At 39.0% G+C, this 19,784-nt stretch overlaps 1 protein-coding gene across 4 annotated transcripts in view; it reads right to left on the bottom strand.

The window, feature by feature from the left end:
* The window catches only part of LOC120515046 (formin-H), a 220,375-nt gene extending 200,919 nt beyond the window's left edge, over positions 1-19,456 (bottom strand). For all 4 annotated transcript variants that reach the window (XM_039735748.1, XM_039735750.1, XM_039735751.1 and 1 more), the window contains exon 1: positions 19,029-19,456. In XM_039735748.1, coding sequence (XP_039591682.1) covers positions 19,029-19,190 — 162 coding nt within the window. In that variant the 5' untranslated portion in view covers positions 19,191-19,456. The remainder of the gene's footprint in view (positions 1-19,028) is intronic.
* Between the last annotated feature and the right edge of the window lie 328 nt (positions 19,457-19,784).

Below are 19,784 nucleotides of genomic sequence, written 5' to 3'. Positions count from 1 at the left end.
CTTATGAATACATTTTGTGAAGTCAGCATTTAAGTATTCATTATTTGATTAACAACATTTCCCAATAACATTCAAATTCCAAATAGACAGTCAGTGCTCCAGCAATCAAACCTTGGTTTTGTCATCAAACCAGGCTAATCAATCAGCATATTCAGAGTGAAATAAAAAGTGTAATTCAGACAGTGGTAATCGCTATGTTACCCTTTACAGAATACATTATTTTAAGAAAATGAAATACTTTTCAAAATACTTGTACGGTTAAACAATTTTCAAAAGACTTCTCCCAATAGGCAATATGTTTACATGCAAAAATTAAACAGGCAAATGTTACACTGTAATTGTGAACAGGGCTATGGACTTGGTACACAAAACCTTTGACTCCAACACCTCAATTTATGGCACCACCGACACTGAATTAGACTCCTCGATTTACGGTACTACAGATTACAAGTTAGATTCCTCAATTTATTGCACCACTGATTACAACTCCGACTTCTCAATTTATAGTACCACTGACTATGACTCAGCTTTTCAATTTATGGTACCACCAACTCCAGCCTGCCTTGACTCCTCAATTTATGGTACCACCAACTACGACTCTGGCTCCTCAATTTATAGTACCACTGACCACAAATTCTCTATTTGTAATTAGATGTATTAAATGTATTTACTGTGTTGATTGAAAGAACACAACATAAAGGTACAAGTCATGTCATCACTGCCAAGTACATCTTCTAAGTGTTTTGCATGAAAACCCTGCAAGTGATAAGTGCATCCTTTTCGGATCAAGGTCAACTCCTGATTTTTGTATCACATTCTTTTTCCCCATCATCTTCTAAATTACACTGATACAGATAACATTTCCCATCTGTTGTGACTGTAAAGTGCTCAGAAACTGATGATTTTCTTAAGACTCTTTTTGCCTTTGTGAATTTTAGTATAGGAATAAACTATTTTGAAATTTGCAAAAAACTAAAAATCAGTCTTCAATGTAAATTAAAATGTATCCTGGAAAGAAAAAAAATGTTTAGTTTATGTGAAAATTTAAAACATTATATTACAATGAAGTCAACTTCAACTCCAACTCCAGTAACTCAATCATTGTTTCCAAATCCAACTACACGACTCCACAGCCCTGATTGTGAAGCACCTTTAATATGCTGTCACACAGCCATGAATTGGGGGCATTCATCTGCACCACAGGTTATTTAAAAAGCAGAAGTCCTGGATGTCAGCATTCAGCAGTGTTTAATCAACCTACACAGGAAGAAAAAGACAGCACTGGACAAGGAATGTCTGCAATTTCTTTCTGTTAATGGGCCATTTTATTTTTATATACTCTGCCATATTAAATAGAGTACCAGCTGGCCCACAACCCTTTATCATTTATCCCTTTTTTTCTTATTATTACAATACAAACAAAAAACATTTACTGTACTACAGACTATTTTTATAGTTTCCCACACTTCACACTAGCATTTCTTTACTTTTAAACACAGTATGAGTTGTAACTACATTTACATTTTTTGCATAAAGACAACATTTGCACTTCTATAGGTAATTAGTTATGCTATTCTTTTACACTTACTGAATACCCAAAGTAGCCAAGTTATCACATAAAAGGAAGGAACTAATTCCTGTAATTTGCACCATCAAATGTCTTGAAATACTAATTGTACAATTCTCTTTTGCTGTATAGTTCAAATTGTATTAGACAGGTTTCCATAGCAGCCTAGAGGTTTCCAAGCACGATTATCAACACACTACGTGCGTCCCCCTTTACACCACGGGGTCACCGTTCAGATTAGTTGTTAACACAATGATCCTGTTTGGCAGGCTAATGATCCATACCGTGCTTCAAAAGGTCCTTCTTGAATGAGCAGTATATTTAAACTAATTTGCGAAAATGAGCTATTCAAAGTCTTTCACCCTATTTTAATAACTCTTTAATTTAAAGAAAAAGTGACAATGGGATATAGAAATATGCACATCGCCTTTCTTTATTTAAAAATGGTGTAGTGAGAAATCAGTTAATTGAATCAGATATAGACACTTTAGGAGCAAACAGTTACTTATCACAGACATGAATCACTCTCATTTATATCTCTGTCATTTTACTCAGTAATACACACCCCTGGCATTTTTGAACAAAGGAAGTTGCGGAGGAAGACATTGAAAACAAATATGAATACATTAAGATAACAAATACTATTCAGTTAAATTCGATTCAGTTTATATTTGTGTAATGCTATTTCACTGAGTGTTGTAAGATGTTCACAGGTGAAATACAACCACAGACTTTACAAATTACTAAATACTTAATGCATGCTCATGAAGGTACAGATACAGTTAAAATACTGTATTTAGCAAAACAAAGCAATTTAAAACTGATTAGCATAAATAGATCCTAACAATATTTTTCCATTAATAATATTGTTGATCAGTTGATAATGGAAAACAAAAAAAAAAACCACTCCAGTAAGCAGCATCACTACAGCAAACAAATCTCTGGGAGGCCCACAGTTAGCTATAACAGTCTAAGTTATCAGATATCAGACACAGTCACAGTGGCCCAGATGAAGAAATTATATGTGACAAAAATGATGCAAAACAGCAATATGGGGGAAAAAGTAAAAGGACAATCTGAGCAGTTCAATCCCAGGCACATTTGGAAAAGTGAATGCCCCCCCAACAATGAGTGCTGACACCTCTCTGGCAGATGAGCAAAATAATCTCTAGGTGTACTTTGAAGTGATTGCCGCTGATGCCAGTCAGGAGTAGAACACATACGTCGTAGGAGCCAGGAGATCTGCCCAGCAAGGAAAGAGTGCTCACTTTCTCAGAATATGATATAAGGGGAGCTTTCAGGAAAGTAAACACCAGGAAGGCAGAAGGTCCAGACAGTATTCCAGGACATGTTTTAAGATCTGTGTTAATTAACTTGATCAAGTGCTTGCGGTAATGTTTAATATCACCTTAACACAGGGTGTTGTACCAATTTGCTTTAAAAGATCCGCCATTGTCCCTGAAACAAAGAAATCCAATCTAACCAGTCTGAACGACGACTGTCCCATTGCACTAACACCTAAAGAAATGAAGTGCTTTGAGAAGTCAGCAAGGAAAACATACAGTATAAACTTTACCATCAAAACAACCTGATCCATTAAAGTTTGCACTTGGCTCCCACAGATCCACGGCAGCTGAAAGAAGGTTCTTTATTCTAATGGACTCAAAAGTGAACTTTCTGGCCATTGGAAAAAACGCAATGTTTGAACATTGCACATTATTAAAAGTACACCATCCCCACCATGACAATGGTGGTGGTGGCAGTGTCATGTTGTGGAAATGTAGCTGGATATGAAAAAGGCTATTCACCCATAATCCCCATCCAACCTAACAGGGCTTTTCCAGAGAAGAATGGGGAGACATTACCTTGCCCAGATGTGCAAAGATAATAAAAACCTGTGCACACTGGTTTTAGGCATTGTACAGTGATCCATTTGCTTTTTAATTAAATATTGTCAGTTATATGTATCAGGATGGGGTTTTTATGCCACATCTAACCTTTAATTTTCCAAGCATTTTGCCCAATGTTTGGAGGGGCAAGGGAAATGACGGATTTCGCCTGACTGAAGTGCTTTACTGTAATATTATGCATTTTCTTATTTAATGTCTTTACATGTAGCAGCTAAGCTTGAGGAGTGTTTGATATTTTTCATTTTCTTAAGATTTTATTTCTGTGTTTCTGGATACATTTGCCTCTGCCTTGCCTGCTTTTACATGTGCTTGTGTTCTGCCGGCCTTTTGATTTCCATATGTTTTGATTCTCATGAACTTTAACAACATTGTTCATTTTTATTTCATATCTCTGCCTTGTGTCTGTGTCATTTCTTATTTTTCCAGGTCTGCACCCCAACTTGGATTGGCTTTACCAACCACATCTAATAAGATGACATGTTGTATTACAGTCCGACAGCTTGTTATTCAAAAGCCAGTGCTAAATGGCAACACAGAGGGCTTGTCCTCCTCTGCGAATGTTGCGAGCCGCAGCGTGACTCACACACTGTCTTTTTAAAGGTCAAAAAAGACCACCATAATTTGTCCTGATTTCAGCCTTTACATCCAACAAAAGCTGAAATTTGACTAAGGATTTTAAGGCTACTGCATCTCATTCTCTTTAAAGGGAAAGGTTGATTTAAAAGTAATTACTATATAGTGCCTTGTGTACTTAAATTTGTTTTCTGATGTTGTAATAAGCACAATGCATTAAAAAATATATGCATAAATTACTTTTATGCGATTTCTGTTTAGAATATCCATTTAGATCTGCTTAAACTCACATACCTAAATGATTGAACATCATTTTTAAACACATATAATACAGAATATTTATTTAGTCTCAATAGTTAAACCTATAAAATACAAATGTTACATCAAAGACTCTGTAAATATTGTAACGCAACAAACAGATGAGCAGACATAATGGAAATTACAATCAATTCATGCAACATGGGGTTGTGAGTCCTGAGAATATCCCAGAAGCATTTGCACAAGATGGGACGCAACTCTGGGTGGGTTGACATTCCATTCCAGAGTATTCCCACAAATACCCCTGGACTCCTCACTCAATCCTGGTGGTGTAAGTTCAGAGAAGCAAGTTTTTCAAAAGCTCAGTGCCCATCAATGCATCTCTGAACACCTCAAGGCTCAGGGTGCCCCAGTACACGTCATTCACATTGCATATATAATCTAATATACATAATATATTATATAACACTAATATATATACAGTAACACTGATCACTTTTATTTCTTATTTGTGCTCTCTACCCCTCTCAATTTTCTTACTTTCTTTTCTTGTTATGCTTTCTGAAAAGGTGAGCATTGGGGTTAATGAATGCATTTTATGGCTATGTATAACTTTCGGTTTGATAACCAGCAACACCACTGCTTATTAACTGTTAACATTTATAACTGAAGGTCACCATTTGACTGCATGTGCTGATTTACTATTTGCTTATTATAATTAAAACTTCCTTCAGTAATAAAGAAAATATCACTTTTATGGCAACAGTAAATTAATGGCCAGAGTATGCCAAAACCTAGCACTACACCAGAATCCTGTTTGGAATATAATTCTACCTCACATTCACTGTCCCCTGAAATGAGATCAAAACATATACAGTAATTTCTAAACTGTAAAATCAAAGAAAATATACTGTAGGTCAAAGTACAAACAATTTTAATTTCATGTGCATTATACGCCACTCTTAAAGCAGTACTCCAAGAAAATAATCCATCCATCCATCCATTTTCCAACCCGCTGAATCCGAACACAGGGTCACGGGGATTTGCTGGAGCCAATCCCAGCCAACACAGGGCACAAGGCAGGAACCAATCCCGGGCAGGGTGCCAACCCACCGCAGGACACACACAAACACACCCACACACCAAGCACACACTAGGGCCAATTTAGAATCGCCAATCCACCTAACCTGCATGTCTTTGGATTGTGGGAGGAAACCCACGCAGACACGGGGAGAACATGCAAACTCCACGCAGGGAGGACCCGGGAAATGAACCCGGGTCTCCTAACTGCGACGCACCAAGAAAATAAAAAAAAATAAATAAAAAATCATATTAACATTGCTGTATGCTGCTATGGTAAAGTGAGGTCTGCGGCTGACTGGCATCTTTTGACGAACTTTCGTCTTTGTGTGGGGGGCATGGTAGCATGGTGAGAGGGGTTCCCATGCACAATGTAGGAGTGGACAGCCCTTTACTTAGTGCATAGGTGCAGGATTGCCCGCGACCATAATTGGCATCAGGAGCTGCTGATTGCCACAGTTGTGCCATGTCCCAGTTTTAAGAAGGGAAGCACAAGTGTGAGAGGAAAAAAAAGGAAAGACCAAACAGAAAAGAAAAGGAGAAGGGAGGTTAAAGGAAGGAAGAAGAGAGGTAGGAGCGTGAAAGAGTGAGCAGGTGTAATGAGAGGAAACAGGCGGATGGGAGTGGAGCCCCAGGAAGGAACGTGGGGCCAGCAATCAGAAGAGGGCTCAGGAGTCGTTCCTACCAGGAGCAACCATTAGGCTCAGGAGTGTGCACTTGCCACGAGGAGACAACAGATCAGTGGCGGTGAGAGGACAGAGCGTACCTTCACCCGGTGGAGCCTGGAAAGGCAGCGGTCTGCATGGAGCACAGCACGGCGACTCCCCGCAGACGCCGTAGGACTGGCAACAGGGACATGTGCCAGGAGAAGAAGGTTGACTGCACTTGCTGGGGAAGTTCTCCTTGGTTTGAAACATCCAGAGACAGCAAACAAAAGAGTAGTCAGATTTTTAACGGGGCACTATGGGTGAATAGATTTAAAGACAGTTTCTTGCCTGAGTTTTAACCTCATTTTAATGGATTTATTTATTTGCATTCTTATCCTCCAATTGCACTTGTTTTTATGGATTTATTTATTTATGGAACATTTTAAGCACTGCACTTTTTGAAAACTGTTTTGATTTGTTTCTTTTAATAAAAGCATTGAGCTTGGTGGGTTTGTCCTCATCTGCTCAGCTCATCCAGGTCATGACCATTGAAAGTGTCAGGATCAAGAGGCTCCCAAAATGGAAGGGGAACATTGAGCTAACCCACATCATCACAGCTACATAAATTGGTTAGCTAATCTAACCTGTATATCCTTCAGATATAAGAAGAAAACTGGAGTACCCAGGAAAAAAACATACACAGACACACAAATTCCACATAGATAGTGTGTAGGTGTAGGATTAAAAACCAGGCAGGATAAGTGAGGTACCAGCACCAGCAGCATATTATATGCAATCTTTACAAGCTTATTTGAGGTTAAACTAAACTGAGACAGAGCAGATCTGATGTTGGAGTATAATTAAAGCTGCAGGTTGAGACATATATGCTGTTAATAATCCTCTTCGATGATCTGTTTATTTTCATTATTATCTTTTGTACATGGTTCTTAGTGTAACAGCATTTTTCTTGGTTGCTCAACTTGTCTCTATTGCATTAAGATATCCTTAGAGGCTTCCTTCACTAGCCTTGGACTAGTCAGAATGTGCCGGCACAATTTAGCCTTTTACCCTGAATTGTGAAAAATACTCTCTATTAGGGTATCTTGTATTGTTGCTACTATTTTCCATGTTATAAACACATTTATCTTTCTTCCATTCTCTGCTCCTCTGGGACATACTATGACTCATATGTCTGAATTAAAGATCTCCTTGGACTAATGGTTTTTGTTCACAGCTATGTTCTGATTTAGACCATTGAGATTCTGGTATTAATCATAGTCTTGCGCTTATTAGATTCAAGTAACAAAAACTGCTTCATCTGCTTGGCCTTCCAAAAATCTCCTCTGTCACATTCATTTTTACCTCCTTGTACAATATTGAAATTTTGCACCTTCAGGCAGCCATGTTCATTTGGATCTAAAACAAGACATACGTACTAAAGCAGCAAATGATAGAAACTTGAAAATTGAATATTTTAGTATATAAAAGCCAATCACTGTCCTCTTACAAAACTGTGGAATACTCATTTGAGGTTCAAGTTCAAAATTTTTCATCATCTCTCTTTTAGTTTATTCTATTACACACACTCGCACATTGACTACATGCTTTCTCACTCAGAATTTTAAATCCACTCCAACCAGCAAGTAGTCAATTTATAATTTACATAGCACATCATCACTAGGCACTTTATTGAATAATTTAAGGTAAATAACTAGATAAATCTTTATATTGAACTTATAAGCCTCATAATTATGCTAAAATGAAAGTTATGACCAATGTATTCTGAAATTTGTTTAAGGCAAGGAAGACAGATGTTTTGAGTTAAGGTAGTTATATTCAACTTAGCGATATGTCGTAGCGATAACTTGGCAATTTGTTACCGGTTAATTAGCACAAGAAAGAACTTCGCTGTACTTTATACAAACAACAATAAGAATTCCAATAATCAACTGTATATGTACTGTATATATACATAAATAAACAAACTATATATTAATACATGTATAAACATTATACATTGCAAAGCACTGTACAAATGCCTTAGGCTACCCAGAGAAAATTATAGTCCTGTCCAAGAGATCCCACAGAGCTTCAGTTATGTTGCGATAGGAGCTTGGAGGTGACCAGTCCGATACTGTTAGTGTTCTATTTGCAGACTTCCACTTCAAGTAGGTCTTAATTGTATTAGCAATGTCTTTGGGTGTCACTATGCTGCTGAAAGTCGATGCTTTTGCCATTATGATACTTCCACTATGACACTATCGCTTTTCACGTTTGTTTTAAGATGACCAGCCATGATCTACAGTGTGTTGCAACAGAAATGAAACCCCTTGAGGCACAGATCCAACAACTCCTTGCCAGATTAAATCATCTGAGGGGACAGAAAACTCACTTTTCAGTGACTGCACCAGTGCCTGGGATGGAATTGGCTACTTCATCTCTGCACCGTACCACTCATATCCAAGGCTGTTAGCTTTACCCTGGCCTCCTGCCTCAAGACAACAAAATTGACAATGGAATCTTAGAACCTTGACAAGGCAAGCTGGGGCCTATGCCCAGGGCACCCACACTTACTTAAGCAGTCATCATCATCTGTAACTGTTTCAACCCTATTTACTCCCCCACTACACCTGTACACAATGGTGATGTGGTTATTATGGGAGACTCAGTTGTGTGCCACCTATACTTTCAGTTTCCTAACCATAAAAATGTTGTGTCTTGTTTTCCTGGTGCATGAGTTAAAATGTGGAGGCTTTAACAGACCCCAAAGCCTGGACTCTCTAAAAAGACAAGAAAAAACGTCCACCCCCAAATAAACTTGTAGGAAAGAAAGAAAATGGAAGAAATATTGGGAAAGATAATTCAGAAAGACAGACTCCATTCCAGGTAGGTTGGGCATACAATAGGTGTTAAAAACTACGGAATTCATATCCTTAAAGGAGAGGATCCAAGCTATGAGAATTGTTGTGTCAGATTCACTACCAATGCTGCCAACAATGAATGAAGCCTACAGTTGAATCCTGGTCCTAAACACCCGAGTGAGAGCCTTTTGTGAAAGGCAAAACTACACTCACAACTGTGATCTTTTCTGGGAAAGATCTCTTCAAACATGATGGCCTGCATTTGAATAGAATTGGTGCTCTAGTCCTGTCTGAAAACATCTCCAAAGTAATTTGTCATTCTTGACTACATAGCTTTACTCGTAATGATAGCTATAAACCCGCATTAATATATGATAAGTCTGCAGACATGCAGTCCACTCACACCTCCCTGGAAATGACCACCTATCCGTTGCAACCAGGTGTTACATGAGCATCCCCTTGGGCTGGTCAAGCTGCTCAGGTCAGTTGCTCAGGATCACCCTTGAGAAATCACATCACATGACCATTGTGGCGTAACTGATGCTCACTCACAATGTAGGTAATATGCCTCATTCAGGACTTCATGAGCAACCACTTGTTCAACACAAAGTCAAACCAGCGGTACTCAAGGATTCTTCAAAGAAACACAGTACCGAAGGAGTACAGTCTCCGTCTCAGATCACTGGACAGTGTCCATGTCTCACAACCATATAGCAAGACAGGAAGCACCAATTGCATCCCACATGTTGTAAGTCAAATACAACAACAAATAATAGTCGATTAAATAATAAGTAGTAAAAATAATATCTTTAGGTCACTAGGGCTGCTTACTCTTTGAAATGCTATAGACAATTGTCGATGAGTAAATCATTCCTACATTGGGTCAATTCCTACTTTTCACAGTTACTTTGCTTTTGTTAATGGTCATTGCAAAACATGTTTCAGCTTGTATCAGTGTTTTTTTTTATTTTTTAGCCATAGTCATAAGCAGACAATAAGGTTCTAACACTGAATCCATTATATTTTAACTTATTTCAAGTAGCAATGATGTTTACATGCCACACAATTACTTTTGGGGCTGTTTTCTCTAGTGCTTGAAGTAAAAGAAAATAATTGCTAGTACTATGTTTTAAAGGCTTCCAAAATGGTCGGGGGTCACAATTTTAATGTTGGTGTTAAGAATCTTGGAGCGTGTTGGAGAGCAGAGTGGGACATCCCATTTCAATGTGAGCAGACACATGTATAAATGTAAACTATTTTGGAGAAGAGGTGGGGGTTCCCTTTGAAAGTCCCTAGTTGTGAGTGTATATTACAATAGAGTAGCTTGTGGGGTACCCGTTCAGTTTAAACCTACTTCATTATAAGGTTGGAACGGTAAAGGAAATGGGTACCTGAACAGTAAACTAAGTCTAAAATACCTACATAATAACTATAATCGTAATAAACAAACAATAAAACAGCGGAGAAACCGGGGATTAAATAAAAAGGCTGCAGTTATCAGCAGGGAGACATGAATATCATGGCAAAGCAAGGAAGGGAATGAAGAGATCGGAGCGACGGACGGCCTTATATAGGCAGGCAGCCAACTACGTGGGAGGCATGGTGATGGGGGACGCAATATAGGCAGGCAGCCAACTACGTGGGAGGCATGGTGATGGGGGACACAACGCCGCCTCACACGGCGACCGAGCTGCAGGCTATGGACGTATTTATGTACGTAAGTAGAATTCAGTTATGACTATTACGCGTAGAATTTCAAAATGAAACCTGCTTAATTTTTGTAAGTAACCTGTAAGGAATGAGCCTGCCAAATTTCAGCCTTCTACCTACACGGGAATTTGGAGGATTAGTGATGAGTGAGTCAGTGAGGGCTTTGCCTTTTATTAGTATAGATAATCATTGTCTTGCAGTTTACTCCTCAAATATCCATCTCCATATCTGATTACATGAGAAAGCCTAGGGGAGACCACCCCCGATTTTTCTGGGCTTGTGTCTTGTGCCACTACCATCTGATTGAAGCAGTGTGCAGCCATCTGTGATGCTCGATTGAAGGAAAGTGCCCCAACTGTTCATGAGACCCACTGTATTGAATTTTCTGGGATGAAGCCTAGACAAAATGAGGAACGACTTAAGAACATTTATGTTAGGTAGAAAGCTCAGTTGGGAGCTGGGTGGTCTTTTGGCCTTGAATCCCCAGCAGATTTTGTTTTTTTTCTCCTGCCTAAAGAGTGTTTTTCTTTTTTGTTCTCCCAGCCGCCTGACCTTATCACCAGACTCATCTTTAGAGGCTTAGAACACAATATATAAGGATTCTAATTTTCTACTGATTATATGTCTATTTTATGTAAGCCCATATTGATTTATTTCTTGTTACTTCATTACTATTCTTTCTTAATTTAACTTGGTTTTTGATTCTTGTAACTATTTCTTTGGCATTTCAAAAAGCACTTTGAGCTACATTCTATGTATGAAAATGTGACATAGAAATAAATGTTGATGTTCAAAAACATGTCAGCAAACCCAGATCATGAAGGAGCACCACCATTTTTCATAAAAGACTGAAAACAGACAGCAATGCATTTTTTTGCCAGTAACATATTTATATCTTTATGAACCAAAATTTCACATTTGGGCTCATTAGTCCATAAGGCCTTTTTAGCCACTTGCTGTGACTCCATGTTTTATGATCTTTCACATGCTGCAGTCTCTCTTGCTTGGTGCCTTTCCTCAAGAATTTTTAGCTGCTACACATCCTAGAAGCTAATGTCTTTTAAGACTTCCTCAGATGGACAAAGCATGTACTTAAGTGACAGCTGAGAGTGCTTGACACTGAGCAAGAACTTTGCTGGAGCTGGATGTAACTCCCCGATGTTTAAAGTACTTAACATCAGATGAACATGGTTATTATGTCTTTGACTTGGCCAGTTTCTTCAAATGTCTTTATGAACACTTAAATACCAAAATCTGAGAATTCACATTGGTGTTCTGTGGCTAATGAACTATAACCTTGTAGATACAAAACAATGACATTATGTCTGTCAAAGTGTGCTAGTGTAGTCATTTCCAAATTTCTTCTTGGAATGATCAGAGTTCCATGCAGAGAGGTTTGGGAATGTGACTTGTGCTGTTCTATCCATCTCACAAGACGTTTTTGAAAAAATACAAATTCTTGCAACTCTTCATTGTTTCAATGTTTATGTATATGTATATATTGTATATTCAACCATTATATAGTGTTCACAAACCAATACATGCATTCCGCCAAGATAACTAGCAACCAATTCCTTTTTTGTGACCTAAGACTTTTGCCCAGTTTTGCATTTTTTTTTTTCTTCAAAATAAAAATCTCCTCCCTGAACATTTTCTGTCAATGGAAGGAAAGATGCCTTGTTATTAACAACAACGACAACAACTTTGCCTCAAGATCAAACTCTGCTTCTACTGAAACTCCCTGACAGTCCAATATCGCATACTTCCCACTAGCAGGACTAAATACTGCAATTGCTTATTTTGAACACCATTACACTAAAGTGACAGCAGAACTGAAAAAGAGGACATGGGATGTGGTTAAACACTCTCTGTACCCACAATTCCCAGAAACAAACAGCTGAATGGTTACATTTCTCCAAAACTCAATAAGTAATTTAACTACAGTAAATTCCACTAGAACTTTGCTACAAAAAAGATCATTTAAACAGCTTCTTTTAGCAAAATGATGTTTTGTGAATAGCTGTGATGATGATAATGTGCTGCTCATTTTAACAACAGTGCATGTAAGTGAGAAAAAAAACACACAAGGAACACAAATTACATTGAAAGCAGGTCTGCACAGATGTGGTCATTGAGATAATTAAGCTCTAAATATCCCATCATGCTGTACAAATATTCAAGTAACCCCAGTTGCTAATCACCATTGGTTCCATTGCTCGAACTACAGATCTCATTTTGACAAAGTGCTGTAATTTACTGCACATTGGCAGGAGCTTCAGTGACAAGGACCTGTCAGCTTTCTGATATTTCCAAAGGAACAGTGCATAGAGAGATGCTGACTTGAACGTCTGACAGAGAAATGTCACTATCTAGCTACAAGAGCAGATGTCTGAACATTTATTTCAAATGACAGAAAAATGGAACAGCAACTCAGTTGCTTCTGCAAACATCCGTGTCAGAAACTCAGAGTGAACAATCCACTAAGAAACTCCCACGGAGACATACAATGGCCAGGCTGTGGTACATAAACCTTGTATTACACCTAAAAATGCACTTTTGTGTGTAAAGTGGCATAAAGGGCATAAGCAGTACTCTACTTATTAGGGACAGGGAGAACATTTCTGATCAGAGAAGCCATTGTTCACCAGTTTCTGAATAAAACACTGGAGCTTTTGAGGCAGAAGCCTTGACATCTTGCAGTTTTTAAAAATGATCTACATGAGATCTTGGGTAAACTTATCTGCCATGTAACCTAATGATAATAATGGACTGAGTTGCAACGTCTCATTTATATAATTCTTTAAGTTTATCCTTAGGTGTGGAGCACATAAAATGACATCTACTGGAACAAATATACGGTAAGTGGTTTGGGGTACATTCTTTGAACATGGATTCAATTCACTGATCCTCTTAAGAAGTACAATAAAATGATCAACAAAAAAAAAATAAACCTTTCAAGTGATAACATTCATTGTATGATGGAGCATTTTTGTTTCAATAATAGTGCAACCTTCCTGGATAACAACTTCTCCATTCGCAGAGTCACAGGGTGATAGCCCTCCTAGTCACCAGATTACATATCCTAGTGGTTAGAGTGGATAAAATGACACAAAATATCATTGGAACAGCACACCCTGCACTGGACGACATTTATAACATCAGAGTTCTCAGGAGGACCCATAACATTATTAAGGACACAACCTACCCACAACATGAACTATTCATACTGCTACTGCCAAGGAGACACTATAAGAGAACAGCAGCTAGAAAACAACAAGGCTAAAAGACAGTTTTCTCCATTATGCCATCAGTCTTGTAAATAAAATCCATCATTGCCCCTACCCTCTGCGCTGCAGGCCTGCTCGTATCTGGAGGATGAAAAGGCCTTCTGGAGACAACATACCTGTAGACCTTACACTGAATCATTTATTTATTTATTTATTCACACATACACTCTTACTTCTGTTTGCTTTTGCACTTCTTTTTCACCTGAGTGTTTTTTCGTTTATTGCTGTGTATTCTCACAGGACTAATAGAATAAGATTTTCATTGTACTGAGTACATATGACAAAAAAGTTGAAATTCATAGACTGTACTGGATACAAATACTGTATCCGAATGGAATCACTCATGGGCAAATGGTGTCACATCCCTTCAGTACAGCTGCAGACACCCTAGATTCTAAGAATTCACTTAAGTTAGTCTGGGGCTTGTGGTGACCCAGTGCCCAGTGTAGGGTATGCATTTCCATTATCTGTAGCTTGAGTCTGTCATCGTCATTTACTTCATAGCACATCAACACGGGAATTAAAATGATTTTCAATCAAATGTTCAGTTATAAAAGAATGTTTAGAAAACTTTTTTCTTTTTTGGCCTGCATTTTTGGAAAATGTGACAAGCACTTTTTCATGGAAACTGCAGAACTCTTTGATTCTTAGCTGGAGTGCCATTTGTGTGGAGGTAGAATACACTGCAACTGCTGAGCTGCCAGCAATGTATGAATCTTCACATATTAACACAGCATAATAACATATTGCTATACAATTCTTCTGCGCCCTGAAAAGCAGGGTATAAGTGTTGGCTTAACGTTTTTTTTTTTAGTTTGCTATTACTGAGATCATAGATGTACAAAGCCGACATTGGTTTTGGTGTTATTTTTTCAATTGGTTGGGGTTAGGTTTGGTTTGGTTGTAAGCCATGTAGATCATTTTCCCTTTAAGTGAATACAGTTAGTTTTGTCCAGCAGCAGTGTAGTCTGAGAAAGAAATGACATTGGCTTTATAAGGTGTGGGACATTGTCCACTAAAGGGTCGGTTAATTGATTTAGGATTAGGGAGGTGTTCATGAGCCATCAGTAGCAAGTGAGTGCCTCTGTGTCTGGCTGCTTCCGTGGAGAGTAACAGTCTCCTATTAGTCAGTTCAGGCTCCTGCTAGTTCTGAAGTTTGAGGAGCTAAAGTATTAAAGACTACTTCAGAGTCTTATTTCTAAAGATTTTGTTCAGAGTGGGAAAATTTGCCTTTGAGAATAAAGCCATATTTGTGTTTTTTTCTCTTTATTTTTCTTTGAACAACTTGTGTCCTTGCAGAAGTGTATGGATATTTTTTTTTCCTTTCTAAAATTTTTGGTGTGTGAGTGTGTGCACTGTATATATTCCTGCACCACTGATGTAATAAATATCTATTTTACTTTTATCCATTCTTCCTGCCGTAATGTTTTGTTTTGTCTGTGCCAGCATCAGCTTCTGGATCTGGTTGGTCCTGAACTACTAGCAGGCTACCTACTCCCTTAGGCAGCGTGTGACAACAAGAAACATTAAAGGCTCTTAAAATTAAATAGCAAACAATGTACTGGGATCTGGGCACCACATTGGCATAGCGGTAGCACTGCTGCCTTGCAGTAAGGAGACAGGGTTTCCTCCCACTGTCTAAAGACATACAGGTTAGGTGAACTGGTGACAATAAATTGGCCCTGGAGTGTGTTTTCTTGTATGAATGTGTATGCATTCACCCGAAGATGGACTGGTGCATTATGCTAGCTGGGACAGGTTGTAGCATCCCTCATCTGGATTAAGCAGGTTTGAAAATGATATGACATGCTGGGATCAACTGGTAGTCGAAAGCAAGCAAATGGCAAGGCCAACTAACTTTTTTTTGTAATTAAACTTTACATACATCTGCTAGTAAGGAGACCTGCATGGGTTTGCTTCCCGGGTCCTCCCTGCATGGAGTTTGCATGTTCTCCCCGTGTCTGCATGGGTTTCCTCCGGGTGCTCCGGTTTCCTCTCACAGTCCAAAGACATGCAGGTTAGGTGCATTGGCGATTCTAAATTGTCCTTAGTGTGTGCTTGGTGTGTGTGTGTGTGTCCTGCCCAGGATTTGCTCCTGCCTTGTGCCCTGTGTTGGCTGGGATTGGCTCCAGCAGACCCCTGTGACCCTGTGTTAGGATATAGCGGGTTGGACAATGACTGACTGACTGACTATAACTGCTAGCTATAAAGCATGAATGATGTCTATTGATTTAATTCATATTACATCATATTTTAAATAAAATCTACATATTTTTCACTAGACTTGCAATTGCTCCATCCTGGGTATGACGTTAATCTGCATCCAGCCCTGCATGTAGGCCCTCCAAACTGCAGGGAAAAACTTGGGGGTTGTTGGCAGAATTGGCACTCCAGCCACCATAAAAAAAAAACTTACACTGTTCCATTCCATCTGAATTAGTGTGGTGCTGAGGTATCACCCATTGCATGGCTGCACTCGGGTCCGAATCTGGATCCTGAGTTGGTTTGTCATGTGGTGGGTGCAGCAATACACTGTATCAGTCTGTGCTCCTAACATCATCCTCGTCATGACTATACTGTATAGACTCATCACTATATTCCTTAGCTATTTTTCATTATGTTTTCAAAATATGTTTCATGTTTGCTATCATTTATATACATTTGATCATCATCTTTGACAATGTAGCGGCTCTGAGAAGTTGCATTAGCCTGAGGTTGAATCATCAAGATATTGAGCTGGAATTTCAACATGAAAATGAGCTGCTTCAGCGCTAGCTGCAGGGGAGCCTATAAAAACAGAAAGGCTGCAAAGTTGCAAACATAATTCCAACTGCACTAATAGCTTTTCTTCCTTTTAAGGATAGTAAGCCACTTAAAAGAGCTATGTAAAGAGCAAAGAATCGATTTGGCACTCAGCACTGGTACTACATTACATTAAGGTTTCCTGCTATTTCAATGAAGAACTGCTCTGCTTATATTAAAAGCTTGAAAACCCCCTGTTATTTCTGTACTAACTGAGTAAATAGTGGCATGAAGGAAAAAGAGACTTAGTGCTGGCTTGTCATAACCCCAGGAACCTGGATTCAATTCCAGGTCTGGTCATTGCTAGAGAGGAGTCTGCATACTTCCCACATATAGCATCTTCATAGGACTTCTCCAGCTTCCTCCCACATTTGGACAGGTATTGTTGTTTAGTGAGTAGCACATTACTATTTTTTGGAGAATGCATATGTATACATTGAGTATATTGGTTTAATTAGCTTATGAGTCCGCATCACAGTGTACCTGTTCTTGCCATGCACCAGATGTTAAAAGAATGGCTTTTGGCTTCTTATGGCCTTCTGGAGGGGGAAATATTTTCCACAAATGGAAGGTTGTGCTCAATCTGTTTGTTTCATATTATTAGGTAGTTATCCGGACATCATCAGAAGACTTGATCTTCATTATTAATATTTAGTCTGCATGGGCAAGAGAGTGGCATTACATATAATTTTTGAGGGGCATGAGATTAATGGATTACAATAAACATTTATTTCTTGTCAATGTTTCATTATTTGAAAAAGATGTTTCATTTAATTTGGCTTCAAAGCTGTAAAACAGTATCGTTTTGAATATTTTGAAGTTTTAACAATCCTAATATAATCAACTTATCAAGCCTAAATATACTGAGGATCTTGACTAAGCTGATGGTTAGGAAAAAGTTACTTTATATCAGTGACAGTCAAAGCTCTAGGCAGAATGGACGGTCATCGCTTCTCGTTGTCCATAGAGTTGGTTGAGGGGTGTCACTCAATTTCTGGAACAGGTGCCCCTCCAGTAGCATAAATGGATGTCCGTTTGTGTTCCTACCACAGAAATTAGGGAGCCTGTAACTCTAACAGTGCCCAGGTGGGTAAGAGTGCCCAATCATTATCATCAGAGCTTGAGGACTGGCATTCCCATTTATGTCCGGAGTGTGTACCCCTTAAAACTCATAAATGGTGCCCCTCAGATGACAATGCTCTAGGCAGCCTGCCATGTTGCTTATAGGATTGACCAGCTCTGCTTATACGGCTCTTTAAAAAGTGAGCCATGTATGTTTTGCATAATTCCACACCAGAATAACAGAACAAAAGGGAAGACTCCCCAAAATGATTAGAACTGCTTCTGAGCGGGTGTTCAAGTGTGCTCAGAAACGGCCAAGAGTTATAACCTGCTCACTATCACCAGCAAATGCTGGGGCATTCTGTTATCTCGACCAGGGAAAAAACATTTCACAAAATGGATGAATAGAAAGGTTTTAGAATAGCCCCAAGGAGCACACAAAAATAACTGATATCTACAGTACTGCCACAGTACATGGCATGTAAATAAAAGAAAATAATAACTTCCATCATTGCCAATTAGATCGGGACACATCTTTAACTTTAAGTGCATTTATTTGTAAGCGATCCTTCTGCAAAATAACAGAGGAGGAGAGTATAAATAAAATAAATAAAATGCATGTGATATCCATTGCACAATCCGCTATTTCTGGTCGGCTTGTGAAATTACCGGGGGATTTATTGGAGTTAGAGATTGTAATTGCTAAAGCCGACTAGAAAGGTTACCATTACTTCGTTAAACGTTATTTGCAATAAGTGTTTTACAGTACAAAAGTAGAGACAAAGAAGGCACCGGGGACGCCGTTTCTATACTTTTGGGTACTTTCCGTTATGGAAGGGAAGATCTTAAAGAATAGCTGGTGACAAAACGTTCAACAAGATTCAACAGGAGCCTCCCCATGGGCGACTATATCCGATCTCTTTCATTTTTCTTTTGTTATAATAGGCTGCATAACTTACATAAACGACGTAGCTTTAAAACCGTCTCCAAATAATCTTTAAGAAGCCTGCATTGGCATAAGCTTGGTAAAAAGGACAGATCCGCGCCGGTTCAAATCGTATTTTCTCACTTCCTTCTGTATTTTCTGTAGTGTCAGTGTAAATTTCTGTAAAGTCCAGCGTCCAATACAGGTATAATTAAAAAAAAAACTTTAGTGCGTCTTATTGTTCCCATGGTTACGTAAACAATAAATAACAGTTCAATAAGACTTCAAGATTAAAACGCTACACCCCTACCCCATCCGCGCGTGTCCACACAGGGCGGCGCCTTACTTGAGGTACGGAGACGGGTGAGTCCATGACTTTCGGCTCTCTGTTCAGTTCTTCCAAAGCTTGGCCGAACGTCAGCCTCCCGCTCCTGACAGCTGTCAGCAGCCACTCTTGTCGGTCAGCCGACAGGAATGCGGTTCCAGGGAGCTGCCTATCCAAAGCCATAACCGCTCGAACCGCGTTATCTCCAAGCACCTTGGAAACCGCCCGCTGGACTTCCTCTTGGCAGGTACAGCTGAAGTTGTGGGTGGGAGGCCTGATCGAGTTTCATTTCCCCAGCGCACAGAGGGGGGCGAGTTGCAGGTGACATTTTAAAGCTGTGTTAATTTGCATTATTCCTGTTTTACTGCTGCCAAAATTCCTTATTTCTGTATGAGTCTATGCGATTGCTATTCAAAGATCTCCTAACACCTTAGGCTTTATTTGACTTTTTCAGCAGATGGGATAGTATAATGCAAGAATAAAACATTTTGTGCCGGAACCGGCGCAGTTTGTTTTACATCAGTTCCCTAATAAAAACAATATGAATCATAGGAAACGTTTTACATTATTCTTTATTTTTATTTCAGTTCCGCGTATTCTGCAGGATGGTTTTAAAAGGCAGTCGGGCTCTTCACAGGACACACACTCACACCTGACATTGTAGAGTGCCCAGTCAACCAGATGTGAACATCTTGGGGTTAAGTCTTAAGAGGAAAAAATGACCACAAATAATGCACACGGGCATTGTCAGAGCATATATTTCAACCACGAGGGCAA

Source organism: Polypterus senegalus, chromosome 14 (genome assembly GCF_016835505.1).
Source record: "Polypterus senegalus isolate Bchr_013 chromosome 14, ASM1683550v1, whole genome shotgun sequence".
In the NCBI taxonomy this organism is placed as follows: Eukaryota; Metazoa; Chordata; class Cladistia; order Polypteriformes; family Polypteridae; genus Polypterus; species Polypterus senegalus.
The sequence above is the reverse complement of the archived record's forward strand: the minus strand, read 5'-3'. Positions and strand labels throughout refer to the sequence as shown.